The 19,412-nt window shown below is 39.1% G+C and overlaps 1 protein-coding gene across 1 annotated transcript in view; it reads left to right on the top strand.

Moving 5' to 3' along the window:
* LOC120858311 (phospholipid scramblase 4-like) overlaps positions 1-18,393 on the top strand; it is a 40,688-nt gene extending 22,295 nt beyond the window's left edge. Inside the window, exons 4-9 of the mRNA XM_040234322.1 lie at positions 5,657-5,892; positions 8,757-8,799; positions 9,718-9,944; positions 13,033-13,194; positions 15,254-15,412; positions 16,367-18,393. Coding sequence (XP_040090256.1) covers positions 5,657-5,892; positions 8,757-8,799; positions 9,718-9,944; positions 13,033-13,194; positions 15,254-15,412; positions 16,367-16,423 — 884 coding nt within the window. The 3' untranslated portion in view covers positions 16,424-18,393. The remainder of the gene's footprint in view (positions 1-5,656; positions 5,893-8,756; positions 8,800-9,717; positions 9,945-13,032; positions 13,195-15,253; positions 15,413-16,366) is intronic.
* The last annotated feature ends 1,019 nt before the right edge of the window (positions 18,394-19,412 follow it).

The following is a 19,412-nucleotide window of genomic DNA, read 5'->3' as shown; positions in this document are numbered from 1 at the left end:
TCTTTAAATATATATTTAAGCATATGTTTTGAGATAGAAACAAGTGAGTTAGGCTGTGGAAGAGCAGAAGAAACCCCGGTATCCATAGGATACTGGCAAGGGTGTTCTCTTGGCTCCAGACATACGATCCATGGAGCTCAGGTAGCCTTTGTCTCTGCAGTGCTTTCTGAAGTTAGGGCTTCCTTTTCCTCTTTCCCTCATGTATATGTGTGTTATGTGAATCTGAGCATACAGCCCCTGTATAACCCCTCATTACTGCTTAATGCCTGCTAAATCCAAATTTTTGACAACCCTGGGTCATAATTTCACTGTTACTCTATATTTTACTTCAGTGGCTTTCAAATTATCTACATAATCTATCTTACATTCTCCAGTCACTCTATATCCAAGTACCTAGGTTATACTAGATCAGAAACTATACCATTTCTAAGAAGTAATTGTTGGCTATAAATCATGTTCTGTTCATCTGGGAAAGTGTCTGTCTGTTCCCTTCTGTATCAAAAAATTAGCAAGGGAGCAGGATACAGCCTTCAAGTTAAACGAGTAAGTAAGTTGAAAAATATTATGATGAAAAACATACGACTAATGAATTTTCAGTTATGAGAATCAGCAACAAAAATTTACCATGATCACCATCTAGTGGCTGAACGATATACTTACTTATACTGATGCAAATTGTGTCCCCTTAATTCGCATTCAGTTCAGTTCAGTTCAGTTCAGTTCAATCGCTCAGTCGTGTCCAACTCTTTGCAACCCCATGAATCACAGCACACCAGGCCTCCCTGTCCATCACCAACTCCCAGAGTTCACTCAGACTCACGTCCATCGAGTCAGTGATGCCATCCAGCCATCTCATCCTCTGTCATCCCCTTCTCCTCCTGCCCTTAATCTCTCCCAGCATCAGGGTCTTTTCCAATGAGTCAACTCTTCTCATGAGGTGGCCAAAGTATTGGAGTTTCAGCTTCAGCATCATTCCTTCCAATGAACACCCAGGGCTGATCTTTAGGATGGAGTTAGGAACTGGAAATACTGTACTTGAAATACTTAGTTTTAATGAATTTCTTAAGGTTCAATTATATATTCTATTTGTATTATATTACTGGATATTTATTCCACTGAAAATAAAGTAAAAAAGGATAATAGTCAAAATGACTAAGAAAATACAAATTCCATAAAACAGTATTTCTCACGCTAGTAGTGGTAGGACAATGCTCCATAACAAAGTTATACAAAGTTAAACATGTTTATTGTGTTGTGCTTTCTTGCAGAACAATCAGAACTTTTAAGAGCAGTTTTAAAGCTTAAAAGGGAGTATAAAACATATACCATTTCCCACACATATTATGTTCTTCTCATAACATCTCAGAATAATGTATTCTTACAACATTAATCATTTGATTATGTACATTTTAATATATTTTTTTAGAAATATAGTCTCTATAGAATAGCACCATAATCTAAATTGAAATTTTCTTACTAGTTGATTGATACTCAGATTTTGTTCCATGAGATACTTTTATCCTAAGATTACATGGTTAATACCACAATAATTAATCATCAACTCATTAAAATGATATAACAATTAGTATTTTGAGATAGTTTGTATGACATTGTTGTTTTTTAATAATAGTTCTAAAGAGGAAAGAGAGATCCAATATTGAGTCCAGTTTGGGTACTCTCGAACACAATTCTTAAAGAAATTAAAAGTATTTCATTGGCCAAAAAATTTGTTCAGTTTTAAGTACAAATAAAAGGCATATTTTTCATTTTCACCAAGAACTTTATTGAACAATATATTCCCTAACTAAATGAACTTTTTGGCCAACCCAATACGTTCTTTACAACAAACTGAATTTTCTCCATTTTTCTAAAGACGTTAGCTCTTTTTTCTTATTTAGCTCTAATGTGACATTGTTTCTAGTTGCCATTATTTTCCTTTAGCCTTTCCTGAGTCTGTCTCTATCACGAGCTCTGTGTAAACTACACTTAGAAACTGGTATTCCCAGAGGTCCTTGGTCTGATTCCCTGTCCAGCCCCTGGCTGCACCGGCCGTCCACTCTCTCATCTCTTCCATTTACTTGTCCTTTTACGCTCTCTTTAGTAATCTTGGGAATATCCCATGGTTTCATTTGCTTTTAACCACTTATGAATCCCTTTTTTTGTTTAGTTGCTAAGTTGTAGCCCATCAGGCTCCTCTGTCCATGGGATTTCCTATCCAAGAATACTGGAGTGGGTTGCCATATCCTTTTTTAGGGAATCTTCCCAGCCCAGGGATTGAACCCCTGTCTCCTGCATTGCTGGCGGATTCTTTACCACTGAGCCACCAGGGAAGCCCTAGGAATCCTTCCGCTCCCACCCAAATCAGTCTCCTCTGCCCTAAACTTATATTTCCACCTGCCTGTAGACCACTTGCCCTGAGTGACCTGGGATCTCAGACTCAAGTGATCCTCAATACATCTTTGGCATCTTGTTCCTAAACACAATATTCTTTCTCTACACTGGACTCCTGCAGTCAGAAACTTGAGACCCCTTCCTCATATCATTTGTTACCAAGACAGTATGTCTCTTTCATGTCGATCATTGTTTTTCCACTTTCTACTCCTTTCATCATAATTAAATTTCCTTACTTCCCATCTAGACTCCTTCAGGCACCTCCTGCCTCATCCAACCTTCCTATTCATAAAGGCTCTAACTGTAAAACTGGTCACTCCAGTGTGCATGGTATCAGCATAAAGTCCTTTGCACAGAGTAAAGGTCTTTCATCATCATCCCTTCTTCCCCACCTTCCTTTCTGCTTTGTTTGCTAAATCTTCACAGATGGCCTTTACCCATGTGGTACTGAGATTTCCCTGTGCAGCTGCTCATTTTGTGTCTGTTCTGTCTAAAACCTTTCCCACTCATGAAGGTGCTAACTGGGTCTCATGTGTCAGCACTTACATCATAGGATATCTCCTCTGCCTCAGTTCCTTGCCCCTCCTCTTTAATCCCTTCATCCACTATGTGAGTGTTATAGACCTAGATCCTTGGACTATTTAATCAATAGAAATTGATAAGACGCGAGATGAGAGATTCAAACAGGGCTTACTGAGGCTCATGCTACAGCAGGAGGGAGTGAGAACAAGTAACAGGAACCAAGTAGGTAAGCTAGTTCCTTAAATGAAGTGAGGGAAGGGGTGAATCAGTGGGTTGGACAGGAAGCATAGCTTAGGTGGTCTGCCCACCCCCTTGGCTGTGCTGTGTGCAGAAATCATGGGCAGCATTCTGCTTTTGCATATATAAGGTCATATTTCCTTATGGTATATTTTAGTTTCTGTAAGGTTTTAGTAATAGCCCCATTTTCATTCCTGATTTTAATAATTGAAGTCTATTTTTTCCCTTGGTTAGTGTGGCTTAAGGTTTCTCAATTTGTTGATCTTTTAAAAGAACCTACTTTTGGCTTTGTTGATTTTGTCTATTTTTATTTTTTCATTTCTTTCTCTCCTATTTCAGTCTTTATCATTTCCTCCTGATGGCTTTGAGTTTGGTTTATTTCTAAGGTGGAAAGTTGGGTTACTGGTTCTAGATCTTTCTTTCTTTTCTTTCTTTTTGGCTCCAAGGGTCTTTGTTGCTCCCCTTGGGCTTTCTCTAGTGGAAGCTATTCTTTGTTGTGGTGTGTGGGCATCTCATTATGGTGGCTTCTTTTAACGCAGAGTACAGGCTTTGGGGCATGCAGGCTTTCAATAATTGTGGCCCATGAGCTTAGTCGCTCCAAGGCATGTGGAATCTTCCTAGAGCAGAAAACAAACTCATTTCTCCTGCATTGTTCTTAACCACTGGACCATCAGGGAAGTCTAAGATATTTCTTTTTTAATGTAGGTGTTTACAGCTTTAAATTGCCCTCTAAGCACTGTTTCAGCTACATCCCATAAGCTTTGGTATATTATGTTTTTGTTTTATTCATCTCAAATTATTTTCTAATTTCCCTCATGATTTTTTTTATCCCTTTGATAATTTAGGAGTGCATTATTTTATTTCCTCATATTTGTGATTTCCCAAATTTCTTTCTGTTATTATTGATATCTGGTTTTACTCCATTGTAATAGAGTGTATTTTGTTTGGATTTCAGATGTCTTTTTTTTTTTTTTTTTTTTTGGCAAGGATTTTTTTTTTTTTTTAATTGAGACTTGTCTTATGGCCCAGCCAGTAGGTCTGTCTTTGAGAAGGTTCTGTGTGCATTTGAGAAGAATGTTTTAAGGTTTATTGTTGGGTCAAGTGTTGTATACATTCTGTTATGTCTAGTTTCATTTGTAGTGTTTCACACTTCTGTTTCCTTTTTGATCTCCTGCTCATGTATTCTACCCATTATTGTCAATGGGGTATTGCAGTCTCTAACTGTTGTTTGTTGAATTGCCTATTTTACTTTATATTTGTCAGTTTTTGCTTGATATATTTTGAAACTCTGTTTTTAGGTATATATAATTGTTACGTCTTCTTGACAGAGTGCCATGTCTGTTATTATAAAATATTATACTCTTGCCTGGAAAATCCCATGGGCAGCGGAGCCTGGTAGGCTGCAGTCCGTGGGGTTGCTAAGAGTCGGACACGGCTGAGCGACTTCACTTTCACTTTTCACTTTCATGCATTGGAGAAGGAAATGGCAGCCCACTCCAGTACTCTTGCCTGGAGAATCCCAGGGATGGGGGAGCCTGGTTGGCTTCCATCTGTGGGATCGCACAGAGTCGGACACGACTGAAGTGATTTAGCAGCAGCAGCAGCAATAGTTTTCATCTTAAAATATATTTTATCTGACATGAGTATGATTATTTCACTAATTTTTATTAATGAAGTACTAATACATGCTACAACATTGATGAACCTTAAAAATATGCCACAAAGAGCAACCAGGTACGAAGGCTATGTGTTACATGATTTTATTTATATGAAATGTCCAGGGCCTGGAAGAAAGGTGGGGAATGATTGGTAATTGGTATAGAATTTTTTAGGGGGTGATGAAACTATTCTGGAGTTAGATAGTAGTCTTTTAAAGAACTGCTTTGACGTTAAGTAGACCTTACTATCTTTCTGACCTTAAACAATTTGTGTATGTACTTAGTTGCTCAGTTGTGTGACTCTTTGCAACCCCATGGACTGCAACCTGCCAGGCTCCTCTGTCCTTGGGGATTCTCCTGGCAAGAATACTGTAGTGGACTGCCATGCCCTCCTCCAAGGGATCTTCCCAACCCAGGGATTGATCCCAGGTCTCCCTCATTGCAGGCATATTCTTTACCATCTGAGCCACCAACCTTAAACAATAGTAGCAATAAACATAGTAGGAAAAACTTTACCGTTCTAATTATATGCTAGGCCTTGCATTAATCTTCCTACAAAGGAAACTAATGCATAAAGGCTAGCATGTTAACTTGCTATTTCAACCTTACTTCTATGCCTCTGAAATGGGAATAATTACTTCATAAGATTTAAGAGGATTAAATGAGTTACGGTATAAATCCCCTTAGTGCATTTTGGTACATTCTATATACTCATAAAATGGAACACCTTCTTATTTTTAAGTGGAGGTTGTGTGATGCATATCATTTCCAAATAAAAAGTCATGCTGACACCACCATATATTGTAGCGTTCATAATGTATAATTCTTCCATTTGTTTTTGAATGCAGGGCCTCCTGGACCAGCTATCCCTCTGCCTGCAGGCTACCCAGGAGGCTTGCCTATGGGATTCTATGGTCCATATCAGCCCAGTACCTTCCCCCTGTACATGCAGACTGGAAGTATCCGCCCCATCCAATACCAGCCTGGAAAATATCCTGCACCACAACTTTCTGCTCCAGTAGAATGGATGCCAATGCCAACTCCCATACCACACTGTCCTCCGGGTCTGGAATGCCTAGCCCAGGTACTCCACACAAATCCAAATCGTTTTCTTACGAAGTATGACTAGGGATCCAAGAAGAAGAGATTAGATAGAGAACATAAAGGTGATGGGTCAGAGATGACAGATGTTTAATTTGTGTGACTATAGGAATGGTGATGATAATTTCAGGAATGGGAGTGGGGAAAAAAGATAGGGATTTTTCTGGTGGTACGAATATGACTTTCCTGAAGGGTGTATGCTGAATTTTAAGACATTCACGATGTCCTGTTGAACACAGTTTAAAAAATAGGAATAGGGATAGTATAAAGTCTATGAAGATGTTAATTAGGTTGCCATTTGTTTAGAAGTAAAGGGTGAACAACAAGAAAAGCAATGTTACAAAGAACAGAGAGCAGTGAGTGAATCACTCGGTGCCTTCAGTTCAGTTCAGTTCAGTTCAGTCGCTCAGTTGTGTCCGACTCTTTGTGACCCCATGAATCGCAGCACGCCAGGCCTCCCTGTCCATCACCAACTCCCGGAGTTCACTCAGACTCACATCCATTGAGTCCGTGATGCCAGCCAGCCATCTCATCCTCGGTCGTCCCCTTCTCCTCCTGCCCCCAATCCCTCCCAGCATCAGGTATCTTTTCCAGTGAGTCAACTCTTCACATCAGGTGTCCAAAGTACCGGAGTTTCAGCTTCAGCATCATTCCCTCCAAAGAAATCCCAGGGCAGATCTCCTTCAGAATGGACTGGTTGGATCTCCTTGCAGTCCAAGGGACTCTCAAGAGTCTTCTCCAACACCACAGTTCAAAAGCATCAATTCTTCGGCGCTCAGCTTTCTTCACAGTCCAACTCTCACATCCATACAAGGCCACTGGAAAAACCATAGCCTTGACTAGACAGACCTTTGTTGGCAAAGTAATGTCTGTGCTTTTCAATATGCTATCTAGGTTGGTCATAACTTTTCCAAGGAGTAAGCGTCCTTTAATTTCATAGATGCAGTCACCATCTGCAGTGGTATATATTCATCATCTATAAAATACTACTAATGATACCTATGCAACTGGGTTGTTAGGAGAATTTTTAATGGGATAAAGTTTATAATCTGCCTGATATTTCTGGCACAAGGACCCACCCAGTGGATGATAACCTGTGCAGATGTTAATACTTGAAACACCTTATGTATATGCATGGAAGACATAGAGCCAAGCATCCAGACATTTTCTTTTATCTAGTTTTCTTTCTCACTCTCTTTTTTTTTGCACCACTTGAAGGCATGTGGGATCTTAGTTTCCTGACTAGGGACTGAACCTTTGCCCTCTGCAGTGGAAGCTTGGAGTCTTAACCACTGGACCTCCAGGGAAGTCCCTATCCTAGTTTTTTGCTATCAGGACTATCCTGACACTTTAACATCCAGGGTATCAGGTTTACGTTGTTTCTAGACACTGGATTGGCGAATGACTCCACACTTGGTTAGTACTTCTTAAAACTATAGCATCTTATTCGATAAACTCCATTCACATCAACAGGCATCACTTCTTTAACATATTTTGCTCAGCAGTGGAAGCTCTTACCAAGCAGTGAATACTTTTACTTTTTAGTTATAGATATTAGAAAGCCCCTATAGTTTTTCAAAGGGATTGTAAAGCAACCCTGAGTGGCCACCTTTGATAATTTTATAAGACATGTTTAGACTCTAACCTGATTGAGTTTTTATAAAGAAAATTTTTTTAGTCAAATAAAGATTGTATCCTCTCTGTACCCTCCTGTAGTTGATCATGCCACAAGACTTTTGTGTCCGTTTACATTATTTTAAATTTTGCTTATTACTACATTAATGTGGTGTTCATTAATTATTCAACAAGTAGTTGGTGAAATATGGCATTTCAGGCTATTTTCTGGACTCATGGATTAGGAATGATCTGATAATCTAAGTGGGGGCGACGGAGGATGAGATTGTTGGATGGCATCACTGATTCAATGGACATGAGTTTGAGCAAACTCCGGGAGATAGTGAAGGACAGGGAAGCCTAGCATGCTTCAGTCCACTGGGTCGCAGAGTCGAACACACCTTAGTGACTGAACAGCAACAAGAATTATCTAAGTTATCTAAAATTACAGTGATATGATTAGTCTGTCTTTAAGGGGCTTTCTTTTCTGCTAGAATGTTCTCAAGTATAACAGATGATGGGCCAGTCAAACTGTTTATCTTTACAGTGACCCTTAAGTTAAAGGAAGAAGTTGATGTAATGGTATGCCCAACCTCCATTTTCAAGGGATCAAATCCCTAAATGTTTCCTCTCCTTTGCCCTATTCCTAATCACATACTTCCAGTTCTTTGGGTCCTCCCCTGTTAAAGCTGCACTAGGGAAGCAGCAGCTCAAGTGAATGGAAGTTGGTGTATTAACCTCTTTCAGAGGTACCTGTGAAAACTGGACATTCCTGTGGAAGATCCAGCCTGCCAACTTCACGCTCTCAAAGTCAGTGAGAAAACTGGCTTCCCTATGGCTGGTCTATGTTAAACTGTCCTGAACTTTCTGACACCTCCAGTCTATAGGTGACATGATGGATGCTAGGAGCAATTGATGTCAACACAGCTTATTCTAGATGTTGTTACGAGAGCAGGAAAATTTTATAATATTTTAAACAAATGTTTCAATATTTTTTGGTGGAACTGAAGCAGAGTGTTCTTTTTGGAAAAGCTCTGTTAATAACCACCTGATCAGGTGCTGATAGGCTAATTTCACTTCATATGTTTTTCATTCCATTCAGTTTCAAAAAGATGTTTTTGCATCCATTGATATGTTTTAGCCTCTGTCTCATTCATTTTTTTCTAATACTGTTTTAATTTATTTCTGTTATTTCTCTCTCTCCTAATTAATTGCTTTGTTCTGTCTCAACAGTTGGACAACATACACGTTCTTCAACATTTTGAACCCCTGGAAAGTATGTATAATTTTGTAGTGTCTAGTAATGTTTGAATCAGGTGAAAATTTTCATTATCTAACATCTAGTTCCTTATTTATATTGATCATTTTTAGTGTTTCAAAGAGAAAAAACTATTTTCTATTGCCCTATCTTCAAGAAAGTAACAATGGGACGGACTTAGTTGTGTAATTTTGTCTATTTACACATCATACCTAAGACTCAAAAGGACTTACATTTTATTTGGTCGAACTTCCTATCCTTTATCCATCTCAACTCCTCCATATTCACTTTTCATGGACAAGGAAAGAAGAAGCCAAGAGATTAATTGAGTTAGCCAAGGGCACCCTAGTCAGCTAATCAGTGGAGGAGCTGGAATTAGTCTCAATCTGCTGAGTTCTAAGTCCATGCTATGGAAGTAAGAAGAAATCAAGGTAAACACAATGCCTATTCTCCCAAATTTCCTGAACCTCACTGTACAAGATATACACATTCATTTCATTCACTTGACCACTACATGGAGCCTTTAACTTTTCTTGGTTGGTTTTCTCATTTACAACTAGTGATGACCCTAATCATCTCAGCATATCTCATGAGCTGATTCATTCATTTATGGTCCAGTGGATAATTTCATTTAAATGGTTTTATAATTAAAGTTTTCTGAATTTAGATACTCCAGGAATATCATTTCCAGTGTTTGCTTCTATGTGGAAAAGTTTACACGGAACTTCTTAAAAGAAATGTTTCAAATTTTCAAAATAACTTACATACTTTTAGGACAGATGAATATTATTAGCATTCTAATCATTGCATATTTTTCATTAGAAATTTTTTTAAAAGCTGTTTTGTTTTAGGCCCCTGTCAAATACTACAGAAGGACTTCATGAGGCCCATTTTAACTGCTTCTAAAATAAGAAATCTCTCTCATCTTATTTTTAGTGATAACAGGTTTTGAAACTAATAATAGATACGATATTAAAAACAACACAGGCCAGATGGTTTACTTTGTGGCTGAAGACACAGATGACTACACCAGGAATGCTTACCGGACACTGAGGCCCTTCGTGCTCCGGGTCACGGACTGTATGGGCCGAGAAGTCATGACAATGCAAAGACCTTTCAAATGCACCTGCTGCTGCTTCTGTTGCCCCTCTGCCAGGCAAGAGGTAGGGGGACAGATGAGACAGAGGTCTCATCCATTGTTTTTTCCTGACCCAACTCTTCACTGCACAGTTGTGCTCCTTCCAAAGCCACACAGGAGGGGACTTTCATGGCCCCGTCAGAATGGAAGCTAGTGGGCAGGAAGGAAGCCAAATGCCAAATAATCCTACCTATGGAAAATCACCAAGGCAGTTTTCTGGTGGGTTCATGTCTTTGGGTGCTAATTAGGGGGATCGAGCACAAATTAAGATTATTATGAAGTGACTTAACACGCATGCAGTCAGTGTTTGAAATTCTATCAATTGTTATCTATTGAATTAGAAATTAGCAATTCCACAGACTATAGCCTGGCAGGCTCCTCTATCCATGGGATTCTCCAGGCTATAATACTGGAGCAGGTTGCCATGGCCTCCTCCTGTGGAACTTCTTAACCCAGGGTCGAACCCTCCTCTCTTACATCTCCTTCCTGCATTTGCAGGCGGAAAGGCCATTACTTACAACACATTTATCTAAATGTACCTGCTGCTGCTGCTAAGTTGCTTCAGTCGTGTCCGACTGTGCGACCCCAGAGACGGCAGCCCACCAGGCTCCCCCGTCCCTGGGATTCTCCAGGCAAGAACACTGGAGTGGGTTGCCATTTCCTTCTCCAGTGCATGAAAGTGAAAAGTGAAAGTGAAGTCGCTCAGTCGTGTCCGACTCCTAGCGAGCCCATGGACTGCAGATGCTCCTCCGTCTATGGGATTTTCCAGGCACGAGTGCTGGAGTGGGGTGCCATTGCCTTCTCCATCTAAATGTACCTATATATTCCCAAATAAGGTCATGCTAAATATAGACACACATTTAGAATCGGAAGGCACTCCAGACACTTTTACTCTACCCATTATATCTACACCTTGTTACAGATAGTGAAAGTGAAAGTGAAGTCGCTCCGTCGCGTCCGACTCTTAGCAACCCCGTGGACTGCAGCCTACCAGGCTCTTCTGTCCATGGGATTTTCTAGGCAAGAGTACTGGAGTGGGTTGCCATTTTCTTCTCCAGGGAACTTCCCGACCCAGGGATCGAACGCAGGTCTCCCACATTGTAGACAGACGCTTTACCGTCTGAGCCACCGGGGTGACTCAAAAAAGGTATAATTGTTTTGGTGGTGTTAGAAAAAAAAATTTTTTTGGAGGATGGTGTTACATTTGGTAGATGGTGGAACTAGAAGGCAAATGTGTCAAGTTACACTTTGGTTGTTCTTCTATAATCCACGCTACCCTGGGAAAATTGTTTACTACAAGGTAAAGAAAAGCAGTTTTAGAGAGTGATCCAAGAGAATTTGAATTTCAAATACGCCACTGACTTAAAACTGGGCAATTTACTTAGCCCAGTGGTCCCCAAACATTTTGGCACCAGGGACCAGTTTCATGGAAGAGTTTTTCCATGGCCTGGGGCAGGGGGATGGTTTGGATATAATTTTCATAAGGAGTTCACAACCTTAGATCCCTAGCATGTGCAGTTCACAGTAGGGTTCATGATTCTGTGAGAATCTGATGCCACCACTGATCTGACAGGAGGTGGAGCTCAGGCAGTAATGCAAGTGATGGGAAGCAACCAGCTGTAAATACAGATATGCCTGCCACTCACTGCCATGTGGTTCGGTTCCTAACAGGCAACAGACTGGTACCAGTCCATGGCCTGGAGATTGGCAACCCCTGATTTAGCCTGTTTGAGCCTCAGTGTTCTTAATACATGAACTGGACAGAACAATATCCCTTAGATTTATTGAGATTTTAATTTTATGTTAAGTACCAGCCTTTGCAATAGAATTAACTTATAGCCCTTTCTGTGCCTTGATTTATTCACCTATAAAATGGATATATTAATAGTACTATCTCATAGGATGATTATTTTGAGGATCATGTAGTAAATAAATGTCAACTGTTACCACGTATGTGTGGGCTTAGTCACTTCAGTTGTGTCCGACTCTTTGCAACCCCAGGGACTGTAGCCTGCCAGGCTCCTCTGTCCATGGGATTTTCCAAGCAAGAATACTGGAGTGGGTTACCATGCTCTCCTCCAGGGGATATTCTTGACCCAGGGATTGAACCTGTGTCTTCTGAAGCTCATGCATTGCAGATGGAGTCTTTACCCCTGAGCCACGGGGAAGTCCTATGTTAGCACAGTGCCTGGCAAATAGTGTAGCACTCAGTGAATATTAGCAATTGTCATATAGCTTACTCCTTTGTCACTAGTCTTTGTAACAACTGTCATATTTGAGACGAATCTCCACCTCATCCTATACTTGCATGCACATTCTGTTGTCGTCACAGCATTTAATTTTCAGAATGGCTCATTCCCTTAAGTTTTCTATTATAATTGTCATGTCTGAGATGTCAATCTAAGAAGCTAGCATGTTACTTTTTTGTGGATTGTGCCACAAGACATGAGAGCCCTAGATCAGAGACAAAGAACTTTATTATAGCCCAGTAAGCAGCATGAGGGGCTTCTCTGGTGCCCCAGATGGTAAAGAATCCGCCTGCCAAAGCAGGAAATGAGTGTTTGATCCCTGGGTTGGGAAGATCCCCAGGAGAAGGAAACAGCAACCCAATCCAGTATTTTTGTCTGGAAAATCCCACGGACAGAGGAGTCTGGCAGGCTACAGTGCATGGGTTTGCAAAGAGTCGGACAGCAACCAAACCACCATCACCAAGCAGCATGAGCTCCAGCACGTGCATCGGTTCCCTCCTCCCCACATTCTACAGAGATGACTCAGAGGATCCCAGTAGGTGCTCCATGTACAGCCGAGGGACACAGAGCCTAGGGAACTGACCATTTTATAACGAGCAGTAATTTTGTCCTGAAGGGAACATGGCCTCATCTCTCAAAGCTGTTCTCTGACATACTACCCTAAGAAATAGCCCAGGGAAAATGGAAGACTCTATACCAATGACAGTTCCCCTAGTTCTGGAAAGAATTAAGAACACATCTAGTGTATGTGTGTGTGTGTGTGTGTTAATATGGCATATTCACCCACCTCTGTCCCTCTGTGTGTGTGTGTGTGTGTGTTAATATGGCATATTCACCCACCTCTGTCCCTGCTTCATTTGGCAGCTGGAGGTGCAGTGTCCTCCTGGCGTCACCATTGGCTTTGTAGCCGAACACTGGAACCTGTGCAGGGCAGTGTACAGCCTCCAAAATGAGAAGAAAGAAGATATGATGGGAGTACTTGGGCCATGTTCCACCTATGGCTGTGGTTCAGATTCCGTTTTTGAGGTAAACAAATATAAACATGTTTCTACATTTTTTTTCCTGCATGTACTAACAGGCCTCAGAATGATCTGGCTTTAGATGCTTTTTTTTTGGTGTGTGTGAATGAATAGTCTGAGGAAAGAGTTAACTAACAGGTTGACATCAAGAAGTTTTCAAATTATTTTTAGGGGATTGCTTAATGCTTTCCACAAATCTTTTTTATGATTTCCATGTTAGATGAAAATAAGAAACCATTTAAAATATTAAACTTGAGACTAAATAGCCTGACCTAATGCATTCATTTTATTCTTGGCTGTTTTTCAGTAACCATTTTACCAAGGATTTCCAATCAGAATATAGGTCCTGGTAATGAAGAGGCCCCACATACCACAGAACAAATAGAGCATCCCTGAGGATGTGCAAGACAGAAGCCTGCTGCATCCTCAAAACACAATACAATGCTCAAAACATGCATAAAACTTATAGTGGATTATAACATTTTCTGGAAAAAAGAAAAATACTTCTTTTTGCCTTAATCTCAATGGCTACAGAATGGTATCTCTAAGGTGAAAGTCACTCAGTCTTGTCTGACTCTTTGTGACCTCGTGGACTGTACAGTCCATGGAATTCTCCAGGCCAGAATACTGGAGTGGGTAGCCTTTCCCTTCTCCAAGGGATCTTCCCAAGCCAGGAATTGAACCCAAGTCTCCAGCATTGCAGGTGGATTCTTTATCAGCTGAGCCCTAAGGGAGTTGAATGATATCTTATTACCCTACAGTTCGACAAAGGAGATTCCTGGGCTCCTTAAAGCGTTCTTCCTAATGCTTTGGAATTCAACAAGACTCATAATCTAAAATTGCTCATTCAAATGTTTTCTGTGACACCCAATAAACTTCCCTTAGTTCTTGTTTTACATAAGTGTATTGTCAACCATTTATTTATTTATTAAAAGACCATTGTAGATAGTTAGAAAATGAGGATAAGCCAGATTGTGAGGGCAGGGTGTTTGGATTATTGTAATCACCAAAAAGTGGTATTTGTGTGTTTTCCTTGTGGCAAGTGCCAGAATCTCCCTATTAGAAGCTGAAGCTCTTTGAGATTCTGAGACTGTTTAAGAAGACAGGACTGGGACTTTCCTGGTGGTCCAGTGGTTAAGAATCTGCCATGCAATGCAGGGGATTAGAGTTTGATCCCTGGTCAGGGAACTAAGATCCCACATACTACAGAGGAACTAAGCCCTTGCACCACAACTGCTGAGCCCATGGGCTACAAATAGAGTCTGTGCACCGCAACAGAAGATCCCATGTGCCACAACTAAGACCCAATGCAGCTAAATAAGTAAATAAATACTTTAAAGAAGAACACAGCACCCACAGAAGCATGAGTGAATACATGGATTCTATGAAGTGCAGTGAAGTAGACCACCTTGGACTGTAGCCCACTAGGCTCTTCTGTTCAGGAATTCTGTAGGCAGTGCTGGAATGGATTGCCATTCCCTCCTCCAGAGGCTCTTTCTGACCCAGGGATCAAACCCAGGTCTCCTGCAAGGGGGGAAGATTCTTTACCATCTGAGCCACCAGGGAAGCCCCAAATAAATAAACAAATACTAGAAAAAAGAAGAGCACAGGACCCACAGAAGCCTGAGTGATTACATGGGTTTTTGTGAAGTACAATAAAGCAGACCATCTTGCTTTTGTTAGCATATTTCCCTCCAGTGGAGAGACTCCCTCCCAATCCATAATTCCCACCCTTTACTTTAGGGAAAGAATTTCAAAATCAGTTTAAATCATACCTCCACTGAAAGGCTTTCCTAATAACTCAGTGGAGGATGAAGAAAGAACATGGGGCTTGAGAATTGTAAGATATTCCCCAGTTTGGTCATTAACCAGTTGCAGGACACTTAACTCTTCCTGGCCATAATTCCCTATTTGAAATTTTATTATTACTATATTCATTTCCTGCCCTATGCTTGTACTGAAAAATAGTGAAAGTGACCTCAGGGTGAACTGCTTATAAACAGGAGAATAAAGCATGCGTTTTAACACCTTTTAATCATCCTAAAGTCATATTCTTGTCTTTCTAGATCCTGTCCCTGGATGGTGTTTCCATTATTGGCAGTATCACTCGGAAGTGGAATGGCATGTTATCAGCAATGAGTGATGCTGACCACTTTGAAATTCACTTCCCATTAGACCTGGATGTGACCATGAAAGCCATGATTTTTGGCGCTTGCTTCCTCATTGTAAGCCTTTTGCTGTTGAGCTATTCTGAGAGATTTATTCTTTCTGATGAGAAGTAGCATATGTAGGAGAAAGGCAATAAGGTTTGAAACTGACTCTGCCACTTACTGGTTATGTCTTGTTGTTCAGTTGCTAAGTCGTGTCCGACTCTTTGTGAGTTATATGTTTTGCAAAGTGTTTAACACTTGCAAGCCTCAGTTTCCTCATTTGTAAAATGGAAAGGAAATATGTATATATGTATATATATATATATTCCAGGGTTATAAATATTAGCTATTATATTAGTAAAGGAGCCAGGACCATGCTTGAAAGATACGAAGCATCCACTCAATGTAATTGTCATCATTGCATGTTGCTTATTATCTCACTACTTAAAGATGCCTATCCTTTGATTTGTTAATGAAATAAAATAAGTCTAAAGCTGATGTTCTTTCTCTTCACCTATTACTTCTTTGTCAATGTACTCCTTGTTGTTGTACCATCCTATATTTATTAGGTACAATTCCTTTGCTGTATTTCTATCTGATTAATGGCTAATATTATTAAGTAAAGCATAGAAATAAAATTGGTAGCATTTGCCTTAAAATATCTATTTAACATATTGCAACTGATGTTTTTAACTTGTTTAATCCTTTTAAAATCATGTTTAATATAGATTAACAAGTTTTTCTTATTTCAACAATGAAAATTTAGTTAATTGGTACCCCAAGTAGAAAGTTTATTGACTGCCCACAGTTTCAAATTTGCAATTCCTGTTCTTCCTATTAGGTTCTCTTCATGAAGATTTCACTAAAGATTTCATGATTTATTCTTACCTGGAGTGAGAAGATTACCTGTTAAGTTATAAAGAGTAACATTTTATGCATTGCACTTAATTACTTATGTACTGTTTTATTTGTATAATTATTTATCTAATTTGATATTTATTATACATATAATTATTTTTCTAATTTCAGGACTTCATGTATTTTGAAAGCTCTCCACCACAACATTCAAATACTCATCATGATTGATGGAACCACGCATCAGCAATGATAATTAATTTAAAAAAATTTAGAAAAGTTGCCTGGGCTCATAGTCAGCCCTCAACTATTCACAAATATATTTATTTGCTCTTGCAGATTAATGTTGTTGGACGTTAGCATTGACAGGTAGGCTGAGAGTGTAAGTACAAGAACACATCTAAACGTGTTTCAGTTGCATATCTGTCTACTTGGTCAATGTGGAGTTTATCATGAAAAAACTATGACTCATAACCAAGTGAACATATATATATATGTGGTGAACTTGGAAACACTTTAAACATAAGAGAAAATGAATCCCAAAGCTCTTACACTAATTGATAGTAAAATTATGGTTTTTTAAGAGCAGTCTTTGTTGAGATAGAGTCATGTTGGCTCTATCTCTAACCCTTTCCTCTCCATCATGTCCAGTTGCTGAAGACAAATTTGATTTCAGATGACAAGAATGATACACTTCATTATTAAAAACAAAAAGGAAGGCAGATAGAAATATTATGTTTTATTGCACAAAGAAAATTTTACTTGTGCAAATGTATCAGAAACTTGTTTTGCAAACTTATGAAAATTTCCATGGAAATTTTTATTTTATTACAAAATAAAACATGTTTTTCATATCATAAGGTTATATTTCCCATGCTTCATTTACTAGCATGCACAATCAGGAGCTGTCTCCCTATGAAGATAGGGTCAGACTATCAGGAAAAGAGGTGACCAGGGCCATGACCAGTCTGGATCTCTGAGCAATTTAGAGACATCAGTGCCCTTAAAAGAAGCTTTCATTTGATACATTTAACCTCTCTTGGCTATAAATGCCTTACATATAAAATCAGTTTGGTCAAATCTCTACAACTGCCTGTTAAACCTTTGTATCTCATTTGATATGACACAGAAGAGATGATTTTTTTTTCTCTTAAAAGAAGATCACTGATTCAAACCAGGCTGTTCAGACTGCAAAAGTTGGAGTTTCACTTTTAAATTTTGAAATGTGATATTCTGTGTAGCATTTTGTAAATGCAAAAACTGCAAAAGCAGATACTGTATAATATTACTTTTCTGTTTTTATTTAAATGATAGATAAATGTGTATCTAGGAAAAGAAAGTGATAAAAGAGCAAACATGCTACTTCTCTGGCATCTATAGCTAATCAGTAAAGGTTATTTGGATGAACATAGTAAGCGTAAAAATTATACTTGTTTGTATTAGCTAAAAGCACAGTGTATTAGTGAATACACTCTGATAAATCAGCGTGCCTCTACTGCACTTTAGTTTCCTATTTGGACATGAACTGTGTTCTTTCAACATAACCAGTATATAGAATGGAATGTATTCTGCTGCTGCTTATTAAAAGAAGCAAGACTGAGTGTGCTTAAATATGAGATGAAAGCCATTGCTCATTGAATTTCCTATTGAAGTTTATATTGAAGTGAAAGAAAGGTGCCTCATTTTTAAATTATATTCATGTTTTCATGATAAGTGTTGTTTTACCCAGTTTCTTGTAATGTCCATTTTTATATGCTACTGCTAGTTTTCTAAAAGAAAAATAATGTAAAATCTGCTGCTTTCTAAGATAACAATTTTATTTGGAAAGGTATTTGTAGTCTTAAATAGACAGATATATTATTTCATGTAATGATGTATGACATTTGATATAACAAGTGAGACAATAGTATTCAGAAAGTTTACTATATAAACATTTCATTTTTATTTGCTACATGCCTACATTCTAAGACCTGATGCATAATACTAGGGAAAAATTAGTTTTAGCATGACATTTAACATTTCTATTAAGTTTTTACAGTAGTAACATATCTCTTACAGTTTCCTTCTTTAAAATAATATTTTCTTATATTTTAATCCTAAAGTTTATATTATAACTTTTATATTTCTTATATAAAAATATACAATATTTCATTATATGAAACTGATCAAACTGATTAACAAAACAAGCTCTTTTCTGAAATGTGTGTGTTTTCATGTTTCATCATATTGTTTTTAGCTTCTAAATAAACATAATATGGTTTATAGTAAAATACTGTTTTATTTTTGACTTGTGATTGAGTATTTGCAATAGACTCTTTGTATCCTCCCTCAACAAAATTTATGGGTTACCGGAATGTGATGGTGTTTGGAGTGGAGCCTTTAGGAGGTGAAAGGTCATGCAGGTGAAGCCCTCATGAATGGGATTCAGTTCAGTTCAGTTCAGTCACTCAGTCATGTCCAACTCTTCACGACCCCATGAATCACAGCATGCCAGGCCTCCCTGTCCATCACCGTCTCCCGGAGTTCACTCAAACTGGCATCCATCAAGTCGGTGATACCATCCAGCCATCTCATCCTCTGTCGTCCCCTTCTCCTCCTGCCCCCAATCCCTCCCAGCATCAGACTCTTTTCCAATGAGTCAGCTCTTCGCATGAGGTGGCCAAAGTATTGGAGTTTTAGCTTTAGTATCAGTCCTTTCAATGAACACCCAGGACAGATCTCCTTTAGAACAGACTGGTTGGATCTCCTTGCAGTCCAAGGGACTCTCAAGAGTCTTCTGCAACACCACAGTTCAAAAGCATCAATTCTTTGATGCTCAGCCTTTTTCACAGTCCAACTCTCACATCCATACATGACCACTGGAAAAACCATAGCTTTGACTAGATGGATCTTTGTTGGCGAAGTAATGTCTCTACTTTTTAATATGCTCTCTAGGTTGGTCATAACTTTCCTTCCAAGGACTAAGCATCTTTTAATTTCATGACTGCAGTCACCATCTGCAGTGATTTTGGAGCCCAAAAATAAAGTGTGCCATTGTTTCCACTGTTTCCCCATCTATTTCCCATGAAGTGATGGGACTGGATGCCATGATGATCTTAGTTTTCTGAATGTTGAGCTTTAGGCCAACTTTTTCACTTTCCTCTTTCACTCTCATCAAGAGGCTTTTTAGTTCCTCTTCAGTTTCTGCCATAAGGGTGGTGTCATCTGCATATCTGAGATT

The sequence above is a fragment of the Oryx dammah genome, unplaced genomic scaffold, assembly GCF_014754425.2.
Source record: "Oryx dammah isolate SB20612 unplaced genomic scaffold, SCBI_Odam_1.1 HiC_scaffold_2, whole genome shotgun sequence".
Classification (NCBI taxonomy): Eukaryota; Metazoa; Chordata; class Mammalia; order Artiodactyla; family Bovidae; genus Oryx; species Oryx dammah.
The sequence above is the reverse complement of the archived record's forward strand: the minus strand, read 5'-3'. Positions and strand labels throughout refer to the sequence as shown.